The 27,937-nt window shown below is 36.6% G+C and overlaps 1 protein-coding gene and 1 pseudogene across 2 annotated transcripts; one reads left to right on the forward strand and one right to left on the reverse strand.

Annotated features, from left to right (window-relative positions):
* The first annotated feature begins 457 nt into the window (after nucleotides 1-457).
* Nucleotides 458-2,000, forward strand: LOC144371448 (olfactory receptor 2AE1-like; annotated as a pseudogene).
* Nucleotides 2,001-2,250: 250 nt separating this feature from the next.
* LOC144371447 (cytochrome P450 3A9-like) lies at nucleotides 2,251-27,937 on the reverse strand. Of its 2 annotated transcripts, XR_013431445.1 has the most exons (13): nucleotides 27,778-27,937; nucleotides 25,111-25,204; nucleotides 21,813-21,865; nucleotides 20,131-20,230; nucleotides 16,126-16,239; nucleotides 15,593-15,681; nucleotides 14,082-14,230; nucleotides 9,127-9,254; nucleotides 7,931-7,997; nucleotides 5,430-5,590; nucleotides 4,979-5,205; nucleotides 2,779-2,941; nucleotides 2,251-2,448 (listed from the first exon to the last, which is right to left on the reverse strand). XR_013431445.1 is itself a non-coding variant. In XM_078033763.1 (12 exons), exons 1-12 carry the CDS (start codon nucleotides 27,846-27,848, stop codon nucleotides 2,439-2,441), a joined length of 1,263 nt encoding a protein of 420 aa, XP_077889889.1. In that variant the 5' UTR covers nucleotides 27,849-27,937; the 3' UTR covers nucleotides 2,251-2,438. The 2 variants fall into 2 exon arrangements, 1 of the variants encoding a protein (XP_077889889.1); XM_078033763.1 differs by lacking the exon at nucleotides 2,779-2,941.

Raw genomic sequence — 27,937 nt, forward strand, 5'->3', positions numbered from 1 at the left:
CAGACTGACTCTTTTTGTTTTCTCTTGTGGGGTCACAGCTCATGCTTTAGGATTTTGTCTGTCTTTGTCTGCCCTGCTTTGTACTGTCTTCCCTTTCTACTGCTTGTCCTGTAGACTTTAAATTTCCACATCAGACTTAAACATGACAGCAGTATACCAACTCCTTAACCAGCTTCCACAAAGAAATAAGGCCAAAGTTCTGTAACACAACCATTAACAATTACATGCATAACTAACAACATCTTAGTGGTTCAGCTTCTCTTATTAGAACCTGCCTGGTAAAACAGGAAACATAATCCAACAACCATAAAAACACAGACACACACTCACACAAATCATACACATGATTACACACACATAGGCCTATATTTAGTAAAAAGAGTCATAAATTCTGGCCCTTAATAGAGTCTTGGAATTTCAAATGACCATGATCGTGATGACATATTTTAGGTTTGTCTTGCTTTGAAGAAAAATGAATTTTAATAATTTCAGTTTCTGGATACTTACAAATAGAGAAAAAACTCTTCACAAATATTTTTTTTTGGATCAAGAGAGCTTATCACCCTGTACACAGGATCCCATATTTCTGGCATCACACTTTGTCTCCACTCCCTGTTTCCCCAAGGACTTTGAAGGGACCATGTGGCTGTGGAATCAGACGTCTCTGGCAGACTTTATCCTTGAAGGGCTCTTCCATGACTCCCCAACGCACCTTTTCCTTTTCTGCCTGGACCATGGTGGTCTACTTTGTTGCACTGAGTGGCAACACTCTCACCATCCTCCTCATCTATGTGGATCGTGGGCTTCACACCCCCATGTACTTCCTGCTCAGCCAGCTCTCCTTCATAGACCTGATGCACATCTGCACAACCATCCCCAAGATGGCTACCAACTACCTGTCTGGCAGCAAGTCCATCTTCTTCCTGGGATGTGCCACCCAGCACTTCCTCTATTTGTCTCTGGGTGGTGCTGAGTGTCTTCTGCTAGCTCTCATGTTCTATGACAGGTATGTTGCCATCTGTCATCCTCTGCGTTACACTGTGCTCATGAGCAGAAAGGTGGCACTGATGATGGCCCTCACCTCATGGTTGGGGGCATCTCTGAACTCCCTAATTCACACAGTCATCTGGATGCACTTTCCCTTCTGTGGATCTCGGAAAATGTACCACTTCTCCTGTGAGTATCCAGCTGTTGTGAAGTTGGTATGTGGTGATGTCACCGTCTATGAGACCACAGTGTATATCTGTAGCATCTTGCCTCTCCTCCTCCCCATCATTCTGGTTTCTACATCCTATGGCTTCATCCTGCACAGTGTCACTGAGATGCGTTCAGCTGGGAGTAAAAGAAATGCTTTTGCCACTTGTAGCTCCCACTTCATTGTGGTCTTTCTCTGGTTTGGTGCCTGCATCTTCTCGTACATGAGGCCCAGGTCCCAGCGCACTCCACTGCAAGACAAAGTGGGTTCTGTGTTCTATAGCATCATTACTCCCACACTGAATCCTCTGATTTATACTCTCTGGAGTAAGGATGTAGCTAAGGCTCTGAGGAGAGTGTTGAGGAGAGGTATTATCACCCAATGACTACACCTGTATTTGGCCCAAGTATAGAGTGTTATTATGGGTAAACCTCTAAGAATTTTCAAGAATCCAGATTCATGATGTAATTTGACTATCCAAAGAATAAAGTGGCTTATGTATACCTTCACTATTTTAACTGAGTTGCAGGAATTCAAGTAGCATTGTGTATGTGTCTAAATCCTTCAGAGTATTATGAAAAAACCTTTACCAATCCCATTTAAAGTAGACATATGAAGTTAAGTGATACTCTAAAAATATTAAGATAAATATATAAAGACCTTTTCTATCATTATTTTTATTGAAAATACATATGTAAATCATGACAACAAAGACTATTTAGGGAGTATAAAATTAGAATGTGTTGATTAATATTAGAAACCTGTGAAATAAAGCGTGTTTTGAAAGAAAAAGTTGGTGATAAAATATTTCTACTCAGATATTTTGAGTTACTGAATCAGTGTTTAAGAATTTATAAGGGCAGATATGAAGAGGTGAGGGTGCAGAGGTGGGTGGATAGAATTCCTCCAAAACCAGAGAGGCTGAGTTTTCATATCTGTCACACAGATGGTCACCTCCTTTCCATCAAACAATACATAATTCTTTGCACAGACAATGAACAAGCCCAGCAAAGGTCCAGCCTCCTAGTAACTCAAGAGCATCATCCACCCATAAATCTATTTTCAAGACCAATTTTTATTTATAGAGAAAATCAATATGTCTTTTCTTCTGAGAATCATCTTCTTTGAAGAACAGAGCAGAGATTTTCAGGGAGATTTAGACTCTACTTTCTAGGCTCATCTCTTGACACAACCTTTAGAACAATGGGTTTTTCTGGTTGAAGAAATGATTTCTTGCTTAATTTCAGAGGAATCTGCAAACATTAAGCAAGTATATTTAGATGTAGTAAATGAAACTCGAACAACAGAAAGAATCGGAAAAAGTACATTTCAGACAATAAAGCTATACAAACAAGTAAAAAAATACTTTCAGCCTCTTGTGTCTGGGATTCCTTAGCTACCTGATCTTTAATCTCTTGTTTTTTATAAAGCCACAGATATAGAGCTCTAAAACTGAAGAAGCCTAACATTGCACAAGTGTCTCAAAAGAGAGTCTTTGAGTGAGCAGATAGTTTTCTTTAAATAGGTTCCTCAACTAAATGTAACTACCCACAAGACCTTACTTTTTCATAAAGTGTCCTGACCTGTGTTTCCTTGCAAGGATGGAAGAAGAAGTTCTGCAGTAATCTGATGAGAGCAAGTTTCATGCTCATGAGAGCAAACCTCATGCCAATGCAGTTTCTGGGTCAATTTCCAAAGGGCATGTATATGTAAGGATTGATGTTCTCCTTGTTCTTCTTACTGAACCTAATTTCACAATAGTAGATGAAAACAAGTTATTGAGACATAAATCTATGAAACCTACATAATTGGGGTTGTCTCCTAAACATTCATAAGAAGCAAAACACAGGATTCTTTTGTGGAATGGTCACTGAAATCCTTCTGTGACTTTGCTTATAAGAATTGAAACCTACAGAACTTTTTCATTCTCCTTACACTAGAGGAGCTCTCTGTCTTGTTAAGATGTGATGAATGCTATTTAAAAGAAAATATGTCTTTAAATACTAAAATTAGATTCAGGATTGTGATCCATACACACTCTGAAAAAAATTAGAAAATGAGCATATAAATGAAGCAAAGTGTGTTCCTACCATAACTTCCACTCCTGCATTTCATATTTTTATTGATGAAGGAAGAGAAAATTCTCCCACCATGATTACCTCTCTTCTCTATACTCCTTTTTTTCTGGATCTTATTGTCTCCCTTCCTTCCTCTCTCCCTTCTTTTTCCCAATTCCTCTCTTCCTCTACCTCCTCCTCATTCATCTATTTTCTCCTTCTCCTTCTGTTTCTGCCTCTCTCCCCCTAGAATATTATCATTGTCTTCTGAGTCTGTCTCATAAGTTTAGAAATAATATCTGGAATGTTGAACCCAGTTTGTATTCAAATTGAGCCCTAGTTTTTTTTTATTACTTTAAGGATAAAGTGTTGATTTGGAGAAAGTGATAATGACATTGTGATTGTTTTTAAATGTATTCTTATATATTTGAGAACATTTTGGCAAATTTACAGGTGATTGTGATTCAAAGTAACATGGAATCTCTTGGAGGGTGTGTGGTGTGTGGAGGGTCTGATGAGGTTGGTTGATAATTGTTTGAGCAGATGATGAGCAGATGCGGAAGCATTGAAAGTGTTTTCCAAACTGCTGTCTGTAGATTATGCTTGTGTGTATGTCAAGAGTCCTCCATACCACACATATTTGTAATTTTCCTCATCCTGGTCTAGTCCCTGATTCACCTTAAGCACGTAGTATCTTATCATGCCTCAGTGAATCAAAGAGATGTGTAATCTCTGATTTTGTATCTGTGAAGTTCAAAAGTTGGAAGTGCTGAAATTGGAGGAAACTGGCATTGAGGAACTCATAACCAACAAGACAAGGTCACTCTAATCAAGAACTGCAACATTAGGGGCCAAGAGAAGTCTTGATCCCATGCCACTGGACCCCCTAGACACTACCCTGAAAACTTTCTCTATTTTGCTCCTCAGTACAACAACAGGAAAACAGTAACTCTTTCCAGAGTGCAAACTGTGAGGTTGGATCCAAATTTTCAGAAGACCAAGGTCAAGACATATTTAAGGATGAATATCTCAGGTGTCTTGGGAGCAGGTTACTTGGCTTTGAAAGAGTCATCAACTGTGGAGAGTATGAGAAGCTGGCCCAGAACACTCCAGAGACAAAACTCTGAGGATCTGAGCTCTCTTTATCTTCAGTGAGGCTGCTTAAACTATCTGGGTGGGGGGTGGTTCTCAGGCCTTAACTTGTATTTAACAATTGTGCTGGAGGAACCAGAAAGCAATGTTTAATCAAGTGGAAGATAGAAGGGCTTCCTAAAGCTGGTAGAAAATTCAAGGAGCTATAGTAAACAGGACAAAAATCCTAAAACGATTAAAAAAGATAAGCACCTAAAATAAGAGACTGGTCAAGTGGCAGAAAGGTTTATAGATTACTGTTAAATAAAATAAAAAACAGTTTAACATCAAATGAAATGTGATAGCATTTCAGTCCTTTAAAACTACACATTTATATAAAAATATCCATACTGAATTAATCACATTAATAATAGATAGGGCTTATCTTGATTTTCTAGGGCCTTAAATGGCTATAGTCATTTATTTTTTCTAATGTTTGTTTTCAAAAACAATTACCACTTTGTAAAAGACTTCTTAAAATCTTCTTAAAACAAGAAAATTTTAAAATCATATGTATGCCATCTGCACTAAAAGTCCTCAGAACATGTGTGAAACAGCCTCTTAAGGGTGGATTTTTTTCTCAGGAGCCTTGTACCTTTCAGGGTAGAACTTTTCAGGTTCTGGCCAGTACGTGGGGTTTTGATGAAGACTATATATTGGTATAGCCACGTTAGTTCCTTTGGGAATGTGCACCCCATTGAGTTCAACATCTTTTTTACAGACTCTCAAAGTTCTCTTGGCAATTGGATATAATCTGAGAGTTTCATTCACCACCATGTCCAGATACTTCATCTCAAATAGTACATCATATGTAACAGGTGCCTGGAAGAAAGAAATTTTTGTAAATTAAGATTTGGAAATGACTTAAAACTCTGTTGACACAGTACACTGATGTTTTCAGAGCTCCTCAAATAACTCATATTGGTAAAATACCATAGCATTTACAAAGCATTTAATAACCATCATGATTTTAGAACTGCCCAATGGCAAACTGAGATGCCCAGAGATTTTAACTTTCTTCTCCCATCCAGGTGCCATTCAGTCACCTTATTGGGAAAAGTCTCATCAATTTCCTGCTGAAGCTTCTTCTGGACATCAGGGTGGGTGGCCAGTAGATACATAATAAATGAAAGAGTGGTGCTAGTGGTTTCATAGCCAGCCAAGATAAAGATAATAGATTGGGCTGCAATCTCCAGATCAGATAGACCTAAAAGGCGAGAAAAGACAATTTGGTCTAAGCAGGTTCATGCACACTTTACAGTTTACATGAAGATAAATCAGAATGATGATCCAAAATCCAATGAGGAAAAACTGGAAGAGCAATTCATAATATTTCTCATTCTGCCACCACCCCACCACGAACACAACTGGGTGATTTCAAGGGACAGTATGGATGTCAAACAAACAGTATTTTTCAACTGTGCCTTGCATATCATGAAAGTTGTTTAGCTATAAATAGTGGGTAGCACTCTTCCCCTGGGAAAAAAATAAACTTACTCTAACTAGAATGTAGGTTGAAGAACCTTGAAAGCATTTGCAATACTGGTATCTTTGCAGGAAAAATAAAGGCCATGATTGACAGAAATATACTAAGCCACAGAGAAATTTTTCTGCACAAACTGTGGTCCATGGACCAGCAGCATGGACAGCTTTAAGGAGCTTATTAGAAACACAGAGTTTCAAGCTTTGCTCTAGAGCTACCAAATTTAAATCTGAACTTTCATGAGATGTGGTCAACTCTGTTCACAAATTAGCCTAAGAATCATCAGGTAATAGAAGACCTAGGGCACCAGTCTTAAAATTGGATGATCTCAGGGTGTGCAGAATCTATACAGAGAAAAAAAATCTCTGAAGAGTAGTGATTAACCAGAGTCTAATGAGTGGTATTAAAATCACACAAGAAAGAATGTGTTGATACAGGGTATTAGGCAGAAGCCATAGGACGATGGTGTTCAGTGAGTGGAATTAACATTGCTTATCAATCTTGGGCTGAATGTCATCTTTCCTAGTACACATCCCCTCTATTTGCTGAACTTCATAATCATCAAATGGCCTTTGTGATAAAAGGTGTTGTTTCTCTTGACTTTTCTCCTGAAAAGTCACATTCAAGTATTCATCTCATTGATTAGAGAAATGATTATAATTTGTTGATACTCGAATACCTGAAAGAAACATGGTATACTTTCCAACCATGTAATTCATAACAAAAAAAAATGCAAAATAAGTGTGAGAAACATCTACATGGAATTCTAGCTTACAGAAGGTTTCTATGATGCTATTGTGGAAAAACTCAAATTGAGTTTTCCCCACTACTGGTATAAACCCAATGATTCTGAGATGAAATTGGATTGTAAACTTAAGTTACAACTGTTCAGTACAATCTGGTAGCCACTAACCATATGTGTCTATCTAAATTTAAATTTAAATGAATTAAATCTAAATAACAATAGAAAGTACACTTCTTCAGTAACATTACCTACATGCCAAAAGCTCCATAGCCACGTGTCCAGTGCCAGAACCCTTATGTTAATGTGTCCAGAACTCTTATGTTAACCTATGAACTTAGGGGTAAGGTGACTTATCTGTGATGGTTCATTGATTATGGCAAATATATCATTTTGGTGAGGGATGTTTGTAATGGGGGAAACATATTAATTTAGAGAAAAAAATGGATAAGGGCAATCTCTACGCCTTCTTCTCAGTTTTGTTATGAAACTAAAACTGCTATAAAATATAGTCAATTTTAACAATCAAAATATAAGATGAGGAAGAGGGGAGGGAGAAGGAACAGAAGGAGAAGGGAGAAGTCATTAAAAGACTTAAGCCCAAGAGAATTTGACCATCAAAATAAAAAATGATAGCAAGAGAATAAATTCAAAGTATATAACATCATACTGATATAAATAAAAATGGAACTCTCTTACAATCTAATACCAACTCATAAATGTACGGTGGGTGATAGAATGATAAAGACAGCAGTTTGTAAAGATCATAATTCAAATGCTTTATATCAAAAATCATCCATGTATGATAAAACTAGTTGGTGAAAGTATGCTGAGGAATAGGATGTTTACGCAGTTTAAGAGGTTTCCCTTACAACATTCTTATGAATTACATGGGGAAAAGTTAATCTTAATATCAGATTAAGCTAGTGAACACATTTTCACCCAGTACTGCCATTGACCCTCACCACTACTGGGACAGTGAACCTCCTGATCGGATGTGCAAATGCAAATATCCAGGCAGAGGTTCTGATTCAGTGCATATGAATGAGACTGCGAATCAGCATTTGTTCTGATGTTGATGGTAATAAGAAAACAGACTAACTTCATGACTGAAATGCTTTCTCCTAGTTTCCCTTCAATTTTTGAGCCTTGTTACACCTGTATGATTCTAGACAGTACTTGTGGGCACCATTTGCAATGTCCAAATGTGTATCTTCCTGCATTTTGGTTGAAATCTATTTTCTCTAGAAAACATGTATATTTTCAGGATAACTTGCTTATTTGAATTTCCCTGCAATTCACCATGAAACATTCTTGGTTACCTTGGTAGGGCTCCTTGTCTTGGGAATTCTGGGAATCAATCATTAACTGGAGAAAATCAATGCGGTGCTGGAAGCAGAAATGGAAATGGAAATGACAAAATCAGTCATAAAGTAGGAAGTAAATCTGGAATGTAGCATTTCACCTCCCTTCTTAGAATATGGCTCTTTTAAGTCCAGAAGTCTGGCTAGGGTTGCACAAACCACAAGTGAACAAAACATGCATGTATAAATCATGGAAAACAGGATATTTTCCTGAGAGAAATCCAGCTATGGTGTCCAATATCTGTGGTCTTTGCTCTCCCTAATTCTGGGTTTGTTTTCTTTTCCTGTCACACCGGCTTGCCCAGAATGTGGTCCTGGACTTAAATTTTTTTAGTTTGCCTTCATTCTTATTCAATGGCCACACTGAATACACTTGGTAGTTTCAAAGATGATTAGTAGCTTTTGTTTGTGTATCATCAAATTCTCCATCCATTAGGTACATGATTCAATCTTCAGTCACACTTGGGTATGGCTGTCCTGCCTCCCTGACCTGGAGACATTTTTGTGCTGATCTCCAGGCAAAGCAGAAAGCAAAGCTGGTTAGCATATCACGTTGATGGTCATGAAGAGCACAGCCTGATTGTGGACGGGAAAAGACTCAGATTCTACACACACATACTTCACCAGGTGCCCAATAGGACCTTCCTTTGAAGAATGTGCCAACTAAGATGTAAAGAGCTTGGAATTGTAATGATTGTTCACCAGTCTAAGATTTGGGGAATACTTTTTAACAGTAAAATCATTTTGAAATAGGATTTTTATTTTGACAGTTTACTGAATGAAAGGGAAATGATAAGGTTTTTATTTGAATGATATTTCTTTCAAGACATAACATCATGTCTATTATTGTATCAAACATTGTCAATCTTACTCATTATCAATCATTTTAAATTTGATTTTTATTCTAACCAAAATGTAAAAATTCTCCAGTGCAAATCTTAAAGTATTCCATCAACTTTAAAAAATGCACAGAGAGGGACTGGGGCATGAAGCCCAGTGATTCAGTATTTGCCTAGCATATATGAGGCCTTGGATTCAATCCCCAGCACAATTTACAAAATTACATGTACATTTGTATATGCACAATTCAGATGTACATAGCAAATAAATGATCAGAAAGCGAACATTGTCATGTCACCACCACCAGGTTTTACCTTTTCTTTATTTTCTAGGCGTTTTTGTTTCATCCTCATTACAGCATTTTTAAAAAAATCCAGAACACTTTTTGAAAACTCGTAGACACTTAATGCTTGAAACACTGGTCTAAGGAATGGAAATATCACTAGAAAGAAAAAATAAAGAGAAACCTTGATGAAAAGGCAACATCCCAGGAGCATTGATCATTTTCTAAAAAATAAGAAGAGAAAAATCATCAGTTTTCTCCTCCAGAAGCCATTGCCTCTGTGGCCTGTACCTGGTGTCTGGTTCATGGCTGAGCAAGGGCACTTCATACATAAGGTTGCAGCCACCATAGCAGGGGATCAGTGGCCCCATCAATGCCACAGGACTGAGAAAAGGAAGAAGATTACATTTCCTTGCCCCTTACCCTTTTGTGTATTGGAATAGGGTTTCTGGGTAAACCAGTTCATAGTCTATGCTATGTTTAATTATGCATTCAAAGAAAAGTAGGCAGGATAGGTACAATTTGGCCTATGTTCCTCAGCTGTCAAGAAATAAAACCAGAAATAAATAACAGATGGAAAATCAGGAAACTCAGACAAAAGTTGCAAATTAACAATAAAACTTCCAGATACAACTGACAAGCATGAAACATGGTATCCAAAGGCAACTAAAAGTTGTTTCTAGGTGAATTAAGGTGAAGACATGTTATGTCACACTTAGGAGAAGTAGCAAAAGTAGCGCTCATAAACATATAGCTACAGATGTATAGGTTTTATAAAAGATAGTTCTCAAGTCAATAGTCTAAGTTAAATCATAAAATGGTGAAAAGGGAAAATTTAACAAAAGGCAAGCATAAGAAAAAAAAAATCATAAAAACCCAAGTTGAAACAAATGAAATAGAAAAGAATTATAATTGACAAAAACAAAAGGTGTCTATAAATCACCTTACCCCTTTGAAAATATCATAAAAATCACCTAACCATTAGCCAGATTGACCAAGAAATACAAAGGGATAATAGTTTCATATGATGATATTTCCTCTCAATATGTACTAGAAGTGTGCATCTAGATCAGAAGGTATATTTACTTTTATTTATTTTGGGGTCCTTCACACTCTTTTTCAGAAGGTGTACATTTCTACCTACAATATGTAAGAGAACTTTTTCTCCACATCTAACCAGCATTTGTTATTTTTTCATTCATTCTTTCTTTTGTTGATAATGGTCATTCTAACCAGGGTGAGATGATGTCTTATTGTAATTTTGATTTGCATTTCCTTGACACCAAGTGATATTGAATAGTTTTTTCATGTATTTTTAAGTCATTTGTATTTTTTTTTTGAGAAATAACTATTTGGAGCATTTTTCTATTTTTAAACTGCATTACTTGGGGGTTTAGTCATTAAGTTTTTTAAAATTTGTTATATTATAAAAATATATATCATTTATAAATGTAATACTCTATAGATATATAAAACATATTTTATATTAATCTATTTTTAATCTAAATGATTGGAATATCTGTACATCCAGATTTATTTCTATATTATTTTGAATACCTGAGATGTGCATTAAATCTAGGTATTTATGTATTTATAATATATATTATAATAAAAAACACATACATACATATATACCCACACATACATATATGCCCAATGGAACATTCATCCATAAAGAAGAATGAAATCCTGTATTTTGTAGCTAAAGGTGGATGGAATTAGAGGACGTTCAGCTTACAAACTAAACTAGACACATCAGTACAAGTACCACATGTTCTTTTTCATATGTGTAATGTAAATATTTGACCTGAATGTATAATAGTGATTATTAAAGGTTGGAAAGAACTATGGCAGAATGTGGATAAAGAAAGGCTCCATTTCATTTGTGTATGCTGTGTATATGTATTGAGACATCACATGGAACCCCATTTATTTGCATAACTCATACATGTTAATGAAAAAATAAAATAAATATTAAAAAAGAAAAGAATAGCAAGAGAAATGAAAGGAGAATTTATTACGAACATTGGAGAAAAATTATGAAAGAATTCTAACAATTTGATTGTTCACATATATTTGTGCAGAAAATCCTAAAAGACTCAAATTACAGAAATTGATTGAGAAGTAAATATACAGCCTGAATAAACTTGTAAAATGTAATATTATTGCATTAGTAATAGAAATTTATTTACAAATACATGCCCAGATCTGGATTGTTTTAATAGTAGATTCTACAAAATAAAGAACTAATACCAATTATTCACAAACACTTCCAAAATTAAAACAGCATTTCTGAATATAATCTAAAAGGCCAATATTACCCTAATACTCACACCAAGCAAAGACAACACAGGATATAGTTGTGTAATACACCAAATCCATGAAATAAAAAATCAACACAGAGGATTGTTTCAATTGATGCAGAAAAAACATTTGATAAAAATCAAAACCAACCTTCCCCCCAGAAAAATAATCCTCAAAATCATTCTTTTGTAATGAACCCTCAGCAAATTAGGACTAGAATGAAATTTTGTAAACCTGATAAAGAATATCTATGAAAACTTGTAGCTTAACAATTTAATAGTTTCACCCTAAATCAAGAACATGACAAGCATTTCTCTCTCACCACTTCTCTTGGAGAACTGTAAGTAATAACAAGTTCACCAGCATTTCACGATACAAGATCAATACACAAAAATAAACTGCATTTCTCAACACTGTGATAAGCAATCCAAAAGAAAAACTAAAAAATTAAAAATAATTCTATATCCAATGGCATTAAAAAGAATAAAATACATAGGAATCAATTTAACAAAGGTGCAAGACAAGCACAATAATAACTACAAAATATTGTTGAAATAAAAGAAAGAGGATCTACATGACTAGGAAAAACATCTCACGTTTGTGGATGAGAAAACTTAATATTGTCCAAATGGCAATAGTATTGAAATTGATTTGCAGATCCTAATAAACTTTGTAACAGAATCTTAGCTGGCTTCTTTGAGGAATTGGCAAGTTGATTTAAAATTCACATAGAATTCAAAGGGACACAGAATAGCTAAAATGATGTTGAAAAATGAGATTAAAGTTGTAGGACTCACATTTCTTGATTTCAAAACCTACTCCAAAGCAAAAATAAAATGTGGTCCTAGAAGACGGGTAAACATATAGATGAAAGGAACAGGATTTAGAGTCCAGAAATTAACCCACATGTCTATGGCCCATGGAATTTTGAGAAAGGTGCCCTGGCCATTGAATGTGGCAGACACTCTTCAAAAAATGGTGCTGGAACAACTACATAGCCACATTCAAAAGAATAACATGTTGTCCTCACCTGGCTCTGAATGTAAAACTTAAATTAAAATGGTTGGGCAACCTTAATATCAGAGTTAAACTACAATTTTTAGTAGTAAACAATAAAAAGTATGTAAGTCCATATGGTTTCAATCAATTATTATATTTGATACTTGAAGCACAAAAAATAAAAGCAAATAACATAAATCATATATCATTTAAATGTTAAGTTTCCAAGACCTGTTGAGTTTCTAACATTTATATAAATGGCATCAAATTGCATGCATCTACTGTCAATTGCTTTTCTTTTGTGAACACTACAGCTTTGAGATTAATACATTTGAAGATTTTGAAATCCAGCTCATTCATTTTAATGGTTGGAATATGAAATACCTCCCATGATAGGAATAAACTTCAAAAAACTAAAAACTTTGTGCTTCAATGGACACTATCAAGAAAGTAAAAAGATATCTATAGAATAGGAAAAACTTGTTACAAATCATAATCTGATAAGAAACTGTGTAAGCAATACATGAAGAAGTATTTTTTCAATTAAATTATTTAGAAATTATTTTTCCTTTTATTTTTAATTTGTGCCAATTAGTTATACATGACAGTAGAATGCATTTTGACACATTATACACAAATGGAGCACAAGATTTCCTTTCTCTGCTTGTACATGGTACAGACTCACACCAGTAAAATTCTTAAGCCTCAAAACAAAAAGACAAATACTTCAGGTAATTGTGGGCAAAAGATATGGATAGACATTCTTCAAAATAATGAATCTGAATTATCTTTTCTATGTACATAGATGAACACCTCATAGTGAATCTCCACATCATGTACCTCCACAAGCCTGGCATCCTAATTAGAATAAGGTATACTTTAAGTTTTTATAAATATATCATGCATATCTAAAAAGAACAAATAAAAAAGTGATTAACATTGCTTGTTATCAGTAACCAAAAGGAAAATGCAAATCAAAACCACATAAGTTGCCATCTCACATCCACTACAATGTCTAAAATAAGAGATAGAAATAGGAAGAGTTAGAAAATAAGTGAAGTAATTGGAACCCTCATACACTTTTGGTAAGAATATTAAATGGTACAGCTATCATGGAAAACACTGACAGAAGTACTTTGTAAGGCAGCAATTTCACTCCTGAGTATACACTCAGATGAAATTGAAAAGTAGAGTTCACAAACAAGTTTCACACTAATGTTCATAATGGCACCATTCATAATAGCCAAAAAGTCGAAATAACATAAATGTCTACCAACTGATGAAAGGATAACTAATTTGTAGTATATCTATACAATGAAATATTATTTGGCCATAAACATGAAGTACTGATATATATTTCACTTGGAAACAAAATGCTAAATGATATCACTTTGCATCACAAAAGACCACATATTTCATGTCACCATTTTTATAATGTCTACATCATATGCAAAGCTAAAGAAATAGAAAATTCAGTAGTGTTGGTTTAGGGTAAATAATTTTGAAAGCTGACAGTTAAAAGATAATGAGTTTTCTGAGTTTTGACAATGGTGAGGGCTGCACATATCATTTATCATCCTAAAAATTATTGAACTTTACATTTTAAGGAATCATATAGTATGTAAATAATATCTTAATGAAGTTTTTGTTTTAAAAGAAAAAAAGCAACGGTGATATACATACTAATTATAAGAAAAACTGGATGGAAGACATCTAAACGAAGGGCCTTCTTGGCTTTTTTCACAAATGGATCTTGTGGATTGTTGAGGGAATTGACATTAACTCCAAAACATGTGCTAACGATCACGTCCATGTTGTAGCTCCCCAAAATTCTGAGTAGAGAAAGAAATGTAAAATTTTAATCTGCACTGCTTTACTCTCCTACTACACATGCTGGAAGAAGTGATATGAGCACATTCACACACTGTCAGAAATATCTGTTGATCAAATGACTAGTCCATGCTCCTATCAAATGCCATGAGGCAGCTGCCCCTGTGCCAGGGGAGTTAGGAACACTAAGGTAGTGAGCTCAAGGAGTTCAGAGGCAGAGAGACAGACACTCATAATCAGATAAATTACCTCAGTGAGTGGAGTGCAGATGATAAAAGATGATTAAGTATGGATCTTCAGCAAGACCAAGGTGTTATAATTGACTCCTGGTAGGGGATCCAAGATAGTTGACCTTGACCTAGGTCCTGCCTAAGCACAGTCTGTGCCCAGAGCTGATTCCTCTCTAGCACATCACATAAAAGCAACACCCTGTTCTGAGAGGCAGAAACATTGTCCCCCCTTCTCTGCACCCACTACTACAGCTCCTGAGAGGTCCTGCACTCCAGGACCCAAAGTGGCCCCGAGGGCAGAATCTCGAAAAAGGAAATGAGAAAGAATATCCTCAGTTAAACCATTGAAATTTTTCTCGAAATGTACTTGGATGAGCTCACAACTTGGGGAACATATTCTCTCAGATTTCCCAAGACAGTATCAGTGGTTGTTCATGGGTCAAAATAACCCATTTTATACAACAAATGATATGGTAGTTGTAATCCATATCCTTTCAGGACCTTACTTCTGTTGAGACTGGAGGAAGAAGTGGTGAGAATATTTCATATTTTGTACTTTGCTGATATTCTCAGTGCAACCATAAAGAGATTTTTTGTTCCATATCTTTGCATTGTATCTTTTTTTAAAAAAATTTTTAAATAACTTTTTTAGTTGTAGAGGATAGCATGCCTTTATTGTATCAGTTTATTTTTATGTGGTGCTGAGGATCAAACTCAGTGCCTTACACATGCTAGGCAAGTGTTCTGCCACTGAGCTACAACCCTAGCCCTGTGTTATATATTCTATCCCTGCTTAATAGGTACCAGAGACTTCCCCCAATCCAACATTCCCTAAACTCTACCCTCAACTTCTTAGTGATCATGTTCTTCATTGTAAAACATGTATTTTGACTTACATAATATCCACATTGACGATAAAGCAAATAAACTAATTCTGTTTTTGTACACAGATGTCCCAGCAACCTGCCTCATCCTAGGAGCCTCTCCTCCTTGGGTGTCCCATTGTGGTTGTGACACCACACACTTACTTTTGTCTGGTCAAGGGAGTAGCTCAACAGTGGTAATTTCAGTTCCCTGGCAGGCTGCTGGAAGGTCTTAAAAGAGCTCAGAACCGCAGAGCTGCCTGCTACTTACTCTTTCACAGTGACAGGCTCCCCTTTCTTCACTTCCTGGCTCAGGTACTTCACCAATGCATCTCCATATTTGTTAATGATGGGGAGCATCTAAGCACAAAACACAATCCACCCACAGTTAGAGGAGAATCGAGTCCCCGAGGCTCTGGTTTTCCCAGGATTATAAAGTATGAGATATTAATAATGAATCAAACAATATCTCTTCTAGGACATAAAGACAAAAGATGATTTAAAATTTTTAATTAGTTCTTTTTATTTATACATAACAATGTTTCCTTTTGAAATAATTATAAAAGCATGGAAAAATAATTTGACCTAACTCAGTCCCAATAATTCCTCTTTCTGTCCTCTCTTCCTTGCCTCGGTTCCCTTCCTTCTACTCTATTGATCTTTCTGATATTTACTTTTAGTTTTTTTTTAATTAGGAATTTCAAACTTAGTGGAATATTCTTTGGAAAACTATGATGTTCTCATGTATGTCCCATCCCCAAATCCTTATTTAAGTTTCTAACTAAAGTCCTCTTAGTTTATTACCTCCTTGAGTTTCCCACTGGAGAACACTGGCGACAGCAAGACTCGAAGTCTCTTCCACTCTTCATCCCTTGCTGCAAAGAGCGCTTTTTGCAAAAATCCCAACGGCAAAACTACCTGAAGTTCACAAAGAAAAAGACATTTTGTATGAGGTATGTTTTGGAAGTCTCCACATTGTAGAGAACTTGTTAAACAGGCATCAGTTTTTTTAATCAGTTTTTTACTGAGTGTCTACTAGGGGGCAGGCACTGTGCTAGATGCTCCATAAACTTTTATCCCAAATTCCTCTTCTCTTGTGAGGGTAGAGGGGGTACCCAGCCACCAGATTCATGTTCAGTATTTATATTACAGCTGCTGTGTAAATACAAAGGCCCCTCATGGTAGGTAAACTGTTCTCCCAGGGGACAGAGAGCATTATGACCTAGGGCATCCTATACAGGCAGCACAGGAAAAAACTGATTGATGACAGTCATTGAGATAACCTTGGAAAACTAGGTTGCCCAGACCAGTTATACTTTTCCATATATGTACAGCATGAATATCTTGCAAGGGATGCCAGGATATAGCCACTTAAATATAGTAGCTAATAATTTAAAAGATTAGGAACTTCTTCTCAATTCTTCAAAAATAATGCAATTATATGGAAGCACTTTTTTTTGAATCATCCCCCACTACACACACATGGAGGGACAGAAAGAAATGGAAAGATAACTATGTTTCCCAGCTTTAGACTGGCCTGTCAATCCAACCTGCTCGAAACTGTCATTCAGCTTCCAACACTGTGTTTTGTTTATAAAGGTATACATCCAGTGCTCATTCATGATGAAAGCTCAAAACACTAGGAAGAAAAAAAAAACTTCTTCAATCTGAAAGAGACTCTATATACTAAAAAACCCAATACCAACAACAAAGACCTTCAGCTAACATAACATTTACTGGTGAAATGGTGAATCTATTCTCCTAAGATCAGTAACAATTTAAAGTTTTCTACTTTTATCATTCTTATCCAATATTACCATACTGTAAATCCTTACTGGAGCAATGGGCAATGTTTTTAAAAAGGCATGTAAATTGGAAATGAAAGAACCTGAAGTGACCATGTCTTCAGGGGACAAAATTATCAATGTGGAAAATCTCAAAGAATATTTTAAAACTTCTAGAACTAATAAATAGGTTCACCAAGGTTGTAAGATACAGTATTAACATGCAAAAACAAGTTACATTTCTATATAAAAACAAGGTAAATGTGAAAAAGAAACATTAAAAACACAATACTATTCACTGTCACTCCAAAGAAAATGAAACACATTAGGAACAGAAATAAATGCAAGTACAGGAATGCTATGCTGGAAACTATAAAATGTTGATCAAAGATATTAAAGAAAATCTCAAAAAATGGAGAAGCATAACATGAATTAAAAGATTCAACCCAGAAAAGATATAGATTTTATCCAAATCAATCAATAGATTTGATTGAATTCTTATCAAAATCTCACCAAGTGGGTTTTTGCAGACAAGCTTATTCTGAATTTTTATGAAAAATTAAAGGACCAACATAAATAAAGTGGGAGAGCTGGAGATGTGGCTCAAGCGGTAGCGCACTCGCCTGGAATGCGTGCGGCCAAGGTTCAATCCTCAGCACCACATACAAACAAAGATGTTGTGTCTGCCGAAAACTAAAAAAAAATTAAATATTTAAAAAATCTCAATTTCTCTCTCTCAAAGAATAACTAACTAACTAACTAAATAAATAAATAAATAAATAAATAAATAAATAAATAAAGTGGGAGTGAAATAGACAAACTGAGTCAGTCTTAGCAGGTTAACAAACATAAAAGAAAATTAGGAGTTAAACAGTATGATAGTCTCTAATGCTAACTTAACAAACCAGGAGACAGGAGTTTTAGAAGTCAGCTCAGCATTCTGAGGTTATGAAGTCATCAGAAAAACAAATAAGCCAGAGGCAAAGACCATTTAATTACAATAAAACCCACTGAGAGAGGCCACTAGTCTGCCCTGTTCTGATAATAATACTAGGGACTCCCCCAGATGAGGTGTCACATCTTTTTGAACTAAGGGGCAAATGCATGCATAGAAAAGTTAAGATGGTAACTTTTTGGTTTATATATGTATATATTTGTAGATGAACACAATATCTTTATTTTATTTATTTATTTATTTTTATTTGGTGGAGGGGACTGAACCCAGCACTTTACTCTTGTTAGGCAAGCACTCTACCACTGAGCCACACAACCCTGGCCCCAAAATGATAATATATTTTTTCCTTTGCTTTATTAACATAGTCACCATCTCCCAAGGTAGGTACTTAAAATGGTAATGAGACTCATTGCAAGAAAAAACACAATGGAGAGAAGAACACAGGCACAACTAAAATAAAACAGAGTGAGAAATAGACATACCCTCTCAGCTCAAATGGATGCTTGACAATGGTGAAAACAGAATGATCAGAGGGAGGACAGTCTTTCTAAAGATGGTACTGAAACAACTGGAGAGCCACAGGCCAACAACAAGACAACAACAACAAATGAACCCTCACCGTGTTTTACCATGAGCATGACATAGATCATAGGTTTTTATGTAAATTGTAAAGTCTATAACTTTTAGGAGAGAAACAAGAACAACACAGAAGTTAGAGGCAAAGCTTTTCATGTATTAGCGTCCCCCATAAAAGACAATACTTGCTCTTATGGAGACCCTGTTAAGAGGAAAAGACAAGTGACCCATCAGGACTTGAAAAGACTAGCAAGAGGGAGCCTTGGGGATCACTATATCCCAAGAAAGCTGATGATTACATGGATTTATCCACAGCAGCAATTTTGCCCAAATGTACATAGGCACACATGTACACGGGCACATAAAACTGGTAAAATCTAAATAAGTTCTGTGGATTGTATTAGTGTGAATTTCTGGTTACTCTAGTAAGAGGAATAGACTACATTCAGAGATAAATAATATGCTATTCAAAGCATTTCAATTGGGAAAAACATAAGAAAAGTTATATGAAACTTCCCTGAACAGTTTTGGAGCTAATTTCTATGAAGCTGTGATTACTCCAAGACACAAATTTAATCAATAAATATTTGTATTTTTTAAAATGACCTAAACATACACTTCACAGAAAATAATATACACTCAATGAACAAGTATATTAAAAACTATTCATCAGCTCTAGCAATCATAGAAATGCAAATCAAAACCACTATCATGTCACTCCAGTCAGAATGGCAATTATTATGAAAATAAACAACAATAAATTTTGGTGAGCATGGGGAGAATACGGCATACTCATACATTGTTGGTGGGATTGCAAATTGATGCAGCCAATATGGAGATTCCTTGGAAATCTTGAAATGGAACCATTATTTGACCCATCTATCCCTCCCCTTGGTCTATAGCCAAAGGACTTAAAATCAGCATACTACAGGGACACAGCCACATCAGTGTTTTATAGCAGCACAACTCACAATAGCAAAACTATGGAACCAATCTAGATGCTCTTCAGTGGATGAATGGATAAAAAGGGAGGGGGGAATATATACCCAATGAAATTTTACTCCACATTAAAATAGAATGCAATCATGCCGTTTGTAGGTAAATGGAGGGCATTGGAGAAGATAATACTAAGTGAAGTTAGCCAATCCCAGAAAAAACAAATGCCGAATGTTTTCTCTGATATAAGAAAGCTGATTCATAGTGGGTTAGGGAGGGGTTGAATGCAAGGAATGGATGAACTCTAGATAGATGAGAGGGGTTGGAGGGAAAGGGAAGGGGCGGGGGTTAGCAAAAATGATGGAGTATGATACACATCATTATCCAAAGTACATGTGTGAAGACATGAATTGGTGTCAACATACTTTATATACAACCATAGATATGAAAAATTGTGTTATATATGTGTGATAAGAATTGTAATGCATTCTGCTGTCATTTATTTTTAAAAAATCAATTAAAAAAAGAAAAAAGAAATTTAAAAAAATGAATACTTACCGGCCGATTTGTAAAAACAGAATAACATTCTTTCACCAGCACTGTTTTGATCATCTCTGGATCCGTAATAACTAACACAGGCTGTTGACCATCATACAATCTGTGTTGGGAAAGAAGAGCTCATTAAACCTACTAAGCCATATTCTTCAGTTAGAGTAACACCCAGGAATCCAAACTGATATTCCATAATCCATATGCCTGACTGTAGAATGCACAGTGACACTAGATACAAGTTCAAGTTAGGTGATGACACACAACAAGATTCTGACCATATAAAATGAAGCAGGGAAGAGATATTTAAAGATGAAAAAAATTCTTTATAAGAAGAGCCTGGTTGGAGATGTCTAAATGGTGTGTACATATTTTCTACCTCATTCTCCAATAATTTTTGTATTTAAAAATATTTCACAATCAGTGCAGTTTTATTCAGCACTTCTCTAATTGCTAGATATGTGAAACGTTTTTCATATATTCATTAATCACTTGTATTTATTCTTTTGAGAAGGGTCTGCTCAGTTCTTTTGCCCATTTATTGATTGGGTTATTTGATTTTTTGGTGTTTAGCTTATTGGGTTGTTTGTATAGTGTGAATATTAACACCATAAATGAAATGCAGGAGGCAAAGATTTTATCCACTTCTGAAGGTTCTCTTTTTATGCTTTAATTGTTTCTTCTGATTTGAAAGTATATTAAATTAGAGAAAAATAGACAAGTAAATTATTAAGTTCTTACAAGTGCTTAAGATACAAGAGATGGCTAAAGTTGTATCAGTGGGGACTCAGTTCTGTGTGCTCTTTCCAATCAACAACATGGCCTTTATGAGCCATGCCAGTTAGGTAGGATGATGTGGCCAGCTCTGCTGTTTTGAGGACTTGATGAGAGAAGATAAAGAGGGAGGAAGAGGCAAAGCCTTCTTCCACTTGCTTATAGAACACAAGAAGTACAATAATACCTCTGGAGCTGCTTTCATCAAGCATTATAAAGAAAATGGCTACTGAAATTAGCTGATTTTACCCTAGCAGATTATGAAGTACATAAGCCCATGGAAACACAATGGTTTAAAATGTACTGGCCATCCATTCTTCAAAGTCAGTAGAATGAGGTAGGCAGAGAAATCCCTGTGTATACTTCTAGTGAAAACTCCTAATTGTCAGGGAAAAACAAATGAAATCCCCAAGACTTCACACTTGCAGAGAAAGTTAAAATAAAAGAAAGCAGAGGTCAAATCATTTTCCAATCTGTTAACCTCTCTCTCAGCCTTTTTTTGAAAAGTACATAATAACCCCAAAATTTATATAAAGGTCACTTTTGTTCAATGTGGCAATCTTGAAAGGAGATTAAGCCATGCATGATGAACATTTTAGGAAGGTCTGACTTAATGCCTCCTATGTGGTATTAAAGGCTTCTAATGAAAAATTGGAAAAGAGGGTAGAGGCTGGGCACTGGAGAGAAGGTGAGGCCAAGAATTTTTGGGTCATCAGAGACTGAGAAAAGTCAAAAATATGACATTCTTGGCCATGAACCTTGACATCTGGTGAAATATGGGACTCTTGGCAGGAGGAGGAGCCTCTAAAAGCTTTATGTAATTAGTTCCCAGTAATGGCTCTGGGCTGGCATTGTTCTCTTGCCCTGGAGTGCCTCATCCAACAAGTCTACCCAAAAGACGTTTCCAAAATACTCACCCCCACATTTTCCCATACTTTTCATGACATTGGACATCATACTGCCAAAAACCCTGGGTGGAGAAACAAGAGAATTTATATTGTTATTTTGAAAATATTGAACCCTGCTTCTAATTCAGGAACCAATAATTAGAATCCCTTGAAATCAGACTGGAATATGGTCCATCACTGGCAAAGAAGAGAAAATAAATGGGATATTAGTGTTGAGAGCCACAGTTTAGTAGGAATGATGCCTGGCATTTTGCTAGAGGGAATGGTTAAAAGATGACCCTGCTCTGTGATTAGGGTGGCTCTGGAATTAGGGTGGATCCCGCTGCCTCTGGCACTCGCTACTTTGGAGTTCCCGTTGAGTTCTCTTGGGGTTCAGAGAGAGTTGGCTGCGTGGAGCCCTGTGGAGGGAGTGTGTTCCTGGGAAGTGTGTGTAGAGTGCCGGTGAGAGTTCGGGAATAAAGAGTTGCTGTTTGAACCTACAAGGCTTTGTGGAAGCTTGGTTAATTTGTGCCCAGCCAGACTGCGGCATATTAGAAAAGGGAATTTAGAGTCCATCTTGAATTTTCTTGAAGTATTGTACATATTGAATAAATTATTCTCTCTTTTTTTTTTTTTTAGACAAGGTATTGCCATGTTTCCTATAATGACCTTGAATTTGTGATTTTCCTGCCTCAGCCTCCAGAGTGGTTGGGACTACAAGTGTGTGCCACAGTTTCACTAGTTGTCCTTGAGTATGAATATGAAGCAAGTCTAGTTTTCTGTATTATTTTCTCATGTGCATGGACTGTTTTGAAATCCTGCCAACTTTGAATCATTCCCTCCACCTGGATGTGAAAAAATCAAAGCTGAGAGAAAGTGAGTGAGTTTCCCAGGGACATTCTCAAGGCCACTTCACTCATTTTTCCTCAGATCTTTTTTCATTTCTCTCATGAATCTCCCTAGAATACTGGGGAAATGAGGAAGTTCAAGCATCAGTCACCTCTAAGTTGACCATGTTGATGTGAGTAGTTTAGCTGGATATTTCACTACTGTGACCCTGACAAGAATTATGTGGAAAACTAAGATTTACTGGGCTCACATTTTCAGAGGTATCAGTTCATACATCACTTCCTCTGTTGCTGTGGTCTGTGGTGAGGCAGGATAACATGGCAGAAGAGTGTGAAGGAATAAAGCAGCTCAGGACGTGGCATCAGGAAGCAGACAGAAACTCTACTAACCAGGGACAAAATGTATGCCCTGAATCCAGGCCCCCAGTTACCCACCTCTTCCAGCAACCCACTACCTGCTTATAGTTGCTCCCAGTTAATTCTTTCTGAGGAAATAGTGCAGAGTAGATTAAGGCTTTCAAAATTTAATCACTTTATTTTTGAACTTTCTTACATTGCCTCACACAGGAGCTTCTGAGGGATACCACAATCATAACAGTGATTCTCATGCATGTTGTGGAGTGAGAAAGAATAAGTAAGGATTGTCAAAATGGAGTCACCTTCCGCTTTTCCAGCTCAAAGTGGAAAAGATGGAGAGATTCCACTCCTACCCATGGGAGTCAACAAATTAAGTACTGAAGCAAGATTTAAAGTTAGGTAGTTAGTGTAGTTAGGTGAATTGGCTCTAATATCCAGTGAAATCTAAGATAGAGGCCATGCTGGGAATTACTCAGGGAAAAACAAGGACAACTCATGGAATGTTAATGAAGTCCCCAAAAAGGCCCTAGGCCGAAGTCCACCTGGAAGAAGTATTAATGAATAGCCCCCAACAGATTTAGAAATAGCCCATCCCTTAGAAGTTATAATCCCATCCCAAAAGGTGATAATTAGGCTTACCTGTGTCCCATCCCTCCGGCCTTCCAACCTACATTCCATCACCAAAACTATAAAAAGGGGAAACAACCGCACTTCCACAGATTCCACCTCTTGGGTTCCCTTCTTCCTCCCAGAGAAGTCTTTTCTGCTGTCCTTTAATAAACTTCTAATTTCTACTCTGACCTTGCCTCGGTGTGCTTCTTTGGTGTTATTCTTCAACATTGGGGAAGCAAGGACTCGTCACCGGTCAACAGCGGTAACAGTACTTGCTCTAAGTTTTTTCTTCTAACACTTAAAAAGAAATCTTCCTATTGCTATGTTTCAGGGATGATGTTTTTATGATGCACAGGGAGACCCCCAATTATGTGGATCTTACAGCCTGTCTAGTATACTGTTGATCTGGAAAGCATGAATAGGAAATAATGCCTTTTCAGCAGGAATAGCAGAATGGAATTCTCAGGGGGTCAGGGGGTCTATAATTCTCAGGGGGATCTATAATTCTGCTCAGAATTATAGAATTAGAGTATGATAAATAAGCCTCAGTGTCAGGAAGAGATAATCTGAGCAGAGTGTAGCCTATTTTTTCTGGCCTCTGGTTTTGACCTCATGAACTTCTGTCAGTAGTCAGGCCCTGAGTCAGATATCTAAATGGGTTAATGACAAAGGCTTGATGAAAATTCACATTTCTTGTGAAACATGTTACATTCCATTCAGTTAACTTAAATTTTAATTTTTTTAAATCATGTGATTACTGCTCATTTTATATGTGATACTGCCTTTGTTAAAAACCAATACACATCTTGTGTTTAATTATGTGAAATCCATAGACAAGGGCTACCTTATCCCATTCATACTTATTCGTTGCTAAGACTCACTGCTAGGGTGCTATCTTTGAATGATAAGAAGAAATGCAGAATGCTGTTGTTTCATCTGGTAAATCCTCCAAATATGTCACAGGAAGTAAAACTTGGGTGAAGCCATGGAAATAACCACAGGGTATTTGCACATTCAAAAATTAAGTATGTGCAAATTATTGACTTATGAATGCTTGGGGTACTTCAGAAACTGTAGTTTCAAAGACACTCATGACGATTTTTTATTTACAAAGGAACTCATGAGATCTTGCGAAGAATAGGAGTGTTTGAAGGTGTTTACCATGCTCGCTTTAACAGACTTTTTGCTCAAATACTAAGCACAATATAATCGTCCTGGAAATGTGCACCCAGCAAGTTAAACATGTTTTTTATGACGAATTCAAAGTCTGAACAACATCATGAAGATCAAATGCAGATGTACCAGAGATCCGAGCTGTTCCACTGAGGCTCTTGAAGAGTTGACATCAGAGCTCCAGGGAAAACCTGGCCATGCTCCAGGAAGAACCTGAACATGGTTTCTCAAAGGATAAAAACTACTAACTTTCTCCTGAAGATGGACATTTTTACTGATGACACTAAACTGGCATTTGTACTCAGGTGAAAAAATAGAGGGAGCTCAAGCACACTCACCTTGCGGTAGTACAGAAGAGTTCCAAATAAAGGCAGAGGTGTTGGCCCAGGTATTCCCAGCTTCCTAAATAGCCCATGAGAATAGGTTCCATATCTATAAAGTGAAATAGAAAGCCAGGTCATCCTCATTGTCATTCTATAGATAAGGGCGTGACCAGTCTCTGACTCAGAAACTGGACAGTGAGATAGGTAACATGTAGGTGATACATAACAACAAAAACTCCAACTGACACATTCTGTTTTTCAACACCACTTAGAGATAACTTCCTGCCACAAGAGACACAATGATTAGGTAAAAGAACTTGAGTCTTCATGGCCCCAATAATTGGGTTTGTTCTTAATAAACATTCCCAGGCTTGAATGTGCCTGAGAAGTTCAGGCTGGCATTCTGCAAGGGCATTGCAGTTGCTATGTGTATTTGGTATGGTAACCTTTCCTTAATGTAGAGATTCCTAGCAAAAAAAGGGCCAATGCTTTGACATGACTTTCATTATGAGATTTTGGGTAACCAAATCCATTCAAGCACAGAGTGTCCATTGAGAACCTATGGTAACATTGTTTCTTGCAATTTGGAAATAAACCTTTCATACTTTTCCTTCTTTCTATGCCATGTCTCTGGTTCAGCATTCAGCCCTTCTTTAAATTTGACTTCACATGGATATTTGGAAGCAGTCATAGTATTCTTATTTCTGTTGAATGACAAATGTGACATTAAGAAAACTGGGACTTCCATTTGTGTCATACCAATGTGAGCCATGTTGAGTGTCACCCAAGTCCATTTTCAGACAATCTAAGTGACTTGAGCAAGAAGGAAGGCTGAGTTCCCTTATACTCTTATGGTTCTGTGAGAAATAAATGACTGAGGAATCATCTTTAGGCCATTCCTCCTCTCATTGAGTGCGATCTTCCAACTGCTGATGCTCAGATGGCAGCACAGAGGCAGGCATGTTTTCATGTTACCAAGGCAATCAATCACAAAATAGTTTTGTTTATTGCCTCTATGCATCAACTCTCCTTGTATTAAAACCCACAAAGGCTGGTGCTTCCTTGGGCTGGCCAACCTGCAACACAGATGTGTCATGTTCACAGCCCTGTGCCTGAGGGTTCTGGATCCTAAAATCTTCACCCCATCAGAATTGATAATAGATGAAAGGAAAAATGGTGAACGAGAGATTCCTGGCAGCTACTTCAATCATGAAACAACCAGTTTTGCAAAGATTGTCCCGTAGTAGAACAGAAGAGAAAAGTCTGGCATGTTTAAATAGCTCAACATGCCCAGCAATTCCTTTTAGCTACATGGAAGGTGACCTTCCAAATTTCAGTTACAGTCATGGTGACAGAGAAGACAATATGCAATATAAAATAAGAACCCATAATGTGTTCCAGATAGTTAAATAAGAACTTGCTTCTTCTTTGTAGGAGAATGTTTAAGGCAGTATAGTTTTCACATACTCTGTACAAATCCTGTCATTACATAAAGCAAAATTAAACTACATTGATTCACTAGAAAAGTTCTACAGAGAGAGGATCATGTTGCCACAATACCCCTGACTTAGTACCTTTTCTTTCAGAGAATAAAAGCCAGGTCTATATTTTTATTTTTCATGCTATTTTGATTCCTTATTTTTAAGAGTGAAATTGAGACAAATGTCAGATGTGACCTGTGTGGAGTCTCTACTACCTACAATCAAAATAACCTCTTTCCCTCTGTTTCATGATGTCAGGATCCCATTAGTAAAAGCAATTTCCCTACTAAATGATATTAATTCATGCGTTTATGTTGGAGTGTAAAGGAAAAAAGTAAAGCCAAATTGGCTTTTTGATGTTGTTCAGGCTGCTAGAAGATTTCATATTGAGGGGAAATAAGTCTCTTTATGAGGCTAACATCTCAGAGAGAGGAAAAATAATACAAAAGGAAAGAATAAAACTTCTTAAAATTTCTGTCAGGTATTCTCTGCTCTAGACACTTATCATTTAGAAGGAAACAGTTCTGTGAATTTCAGGGTGAAATAATTGAGTTTTACAATGGAAGGAAGTGTCAGGAGAAAAAGAGGGAATTGTGCAGTCAACCTTCCAGGGAGTCTGTGGGGAAATTGGTGTGTTGTATAGATGGTGCTGGGGGCAAGAGGGGGCAGAAGTCACCACATGCACAGGGGATAGTCCTCTTGCATGTCTTCTGCAATAGGCAGAAATCCAAGAAGATAAAGAGACCAAATCTAAGTAAACTGGGTGTCCCCAGAATTCCCTAAGCTTCAAAGGGACTGAGGTTCCCACTACATGTGATAATAGTTATTAATTATCTGTATATGCTGAATTCTGGTTTATTCCTCTAGGTGCAAACACAGAGCCAATTAGATAACCCCCCAAAACAAATCTCAACACCAATTGCTCTATCCAAAGAAACTCACCATTTTTCTTCAGCAGTTCTGTCTTCTGATTTTTTTTTTTTTACTTTGTGGGCTTTCTTTGCCAAAATGTGTCAAGTTGTAATTCAGTGCTAGGAAAAGGAGATGGGGCCAGGCATGCTCAATAGGAACTTTTTAAGGATTTATAGAAATTTCAATTCCATCATCTCTTTTGATTTTTCAAATAGACAAAGAAAAGAGAAACATGATTAGGTCCCCACCACCAGGGTTACAGAGGAGGGGAGGCTGGACAGCTACTCACAGATATAGGAGCACCAGACAGATAGCCAGGAGGACCCAGGTCTCTATGGAAGAATTGGGAATTAGGTCCATCACTACTTTTATTCAGCAGTTCTGTCTTCTGAATTGTTTTTTTCTGCTATGTGGGCTTTTTTTGCAAAATGTGTCAAGCTGTAATTCAG

This window comes from Ictidomys tridecemlineatus, chromosome 16 (assembly GCF_052094955.1).
Source record: "Ictidomys tridecemlineatus isolate mIctTri1 chromosome 16, mIctTri1.hap1, whole genome shotgun sequence".
NCBI classification, from domain to species: domain Eukaryota; kingdom Metazoa; phylum Chordata; class Mammalia; order Rodentia; family Sciuridae; genus Ictidomys; species Ictidomys tridecemlineatus.

What these genes read in the sequence shown, in the direction of transcription:
- LOC144371447 (XM_078033763.1), bottom strand. Translation starts at nt 27,848, where the DNA reads ATGGACCTAATTCCCAATTCTTCCATAGAGACCTGGGTCCTCCTGGCT. An exon ending in CCAGTGGGAAACTCAAGGAG is followed by an intron (nt 15,682 to 16,125) that starts GTAATAAACTAA and finishes TTTTGTGCTTAG; the next exon opens with ATGCTCCCCATCATTAACAA. An exon ending in TCCAGTTTTTCTTATAATTA is followed by an intron (nt 9,255 to 14,081) that starts GTATGTATATCA and finishes TTTTCTTTCTAG; the next exon opens with TGATATTTCCATTCCTTAGA.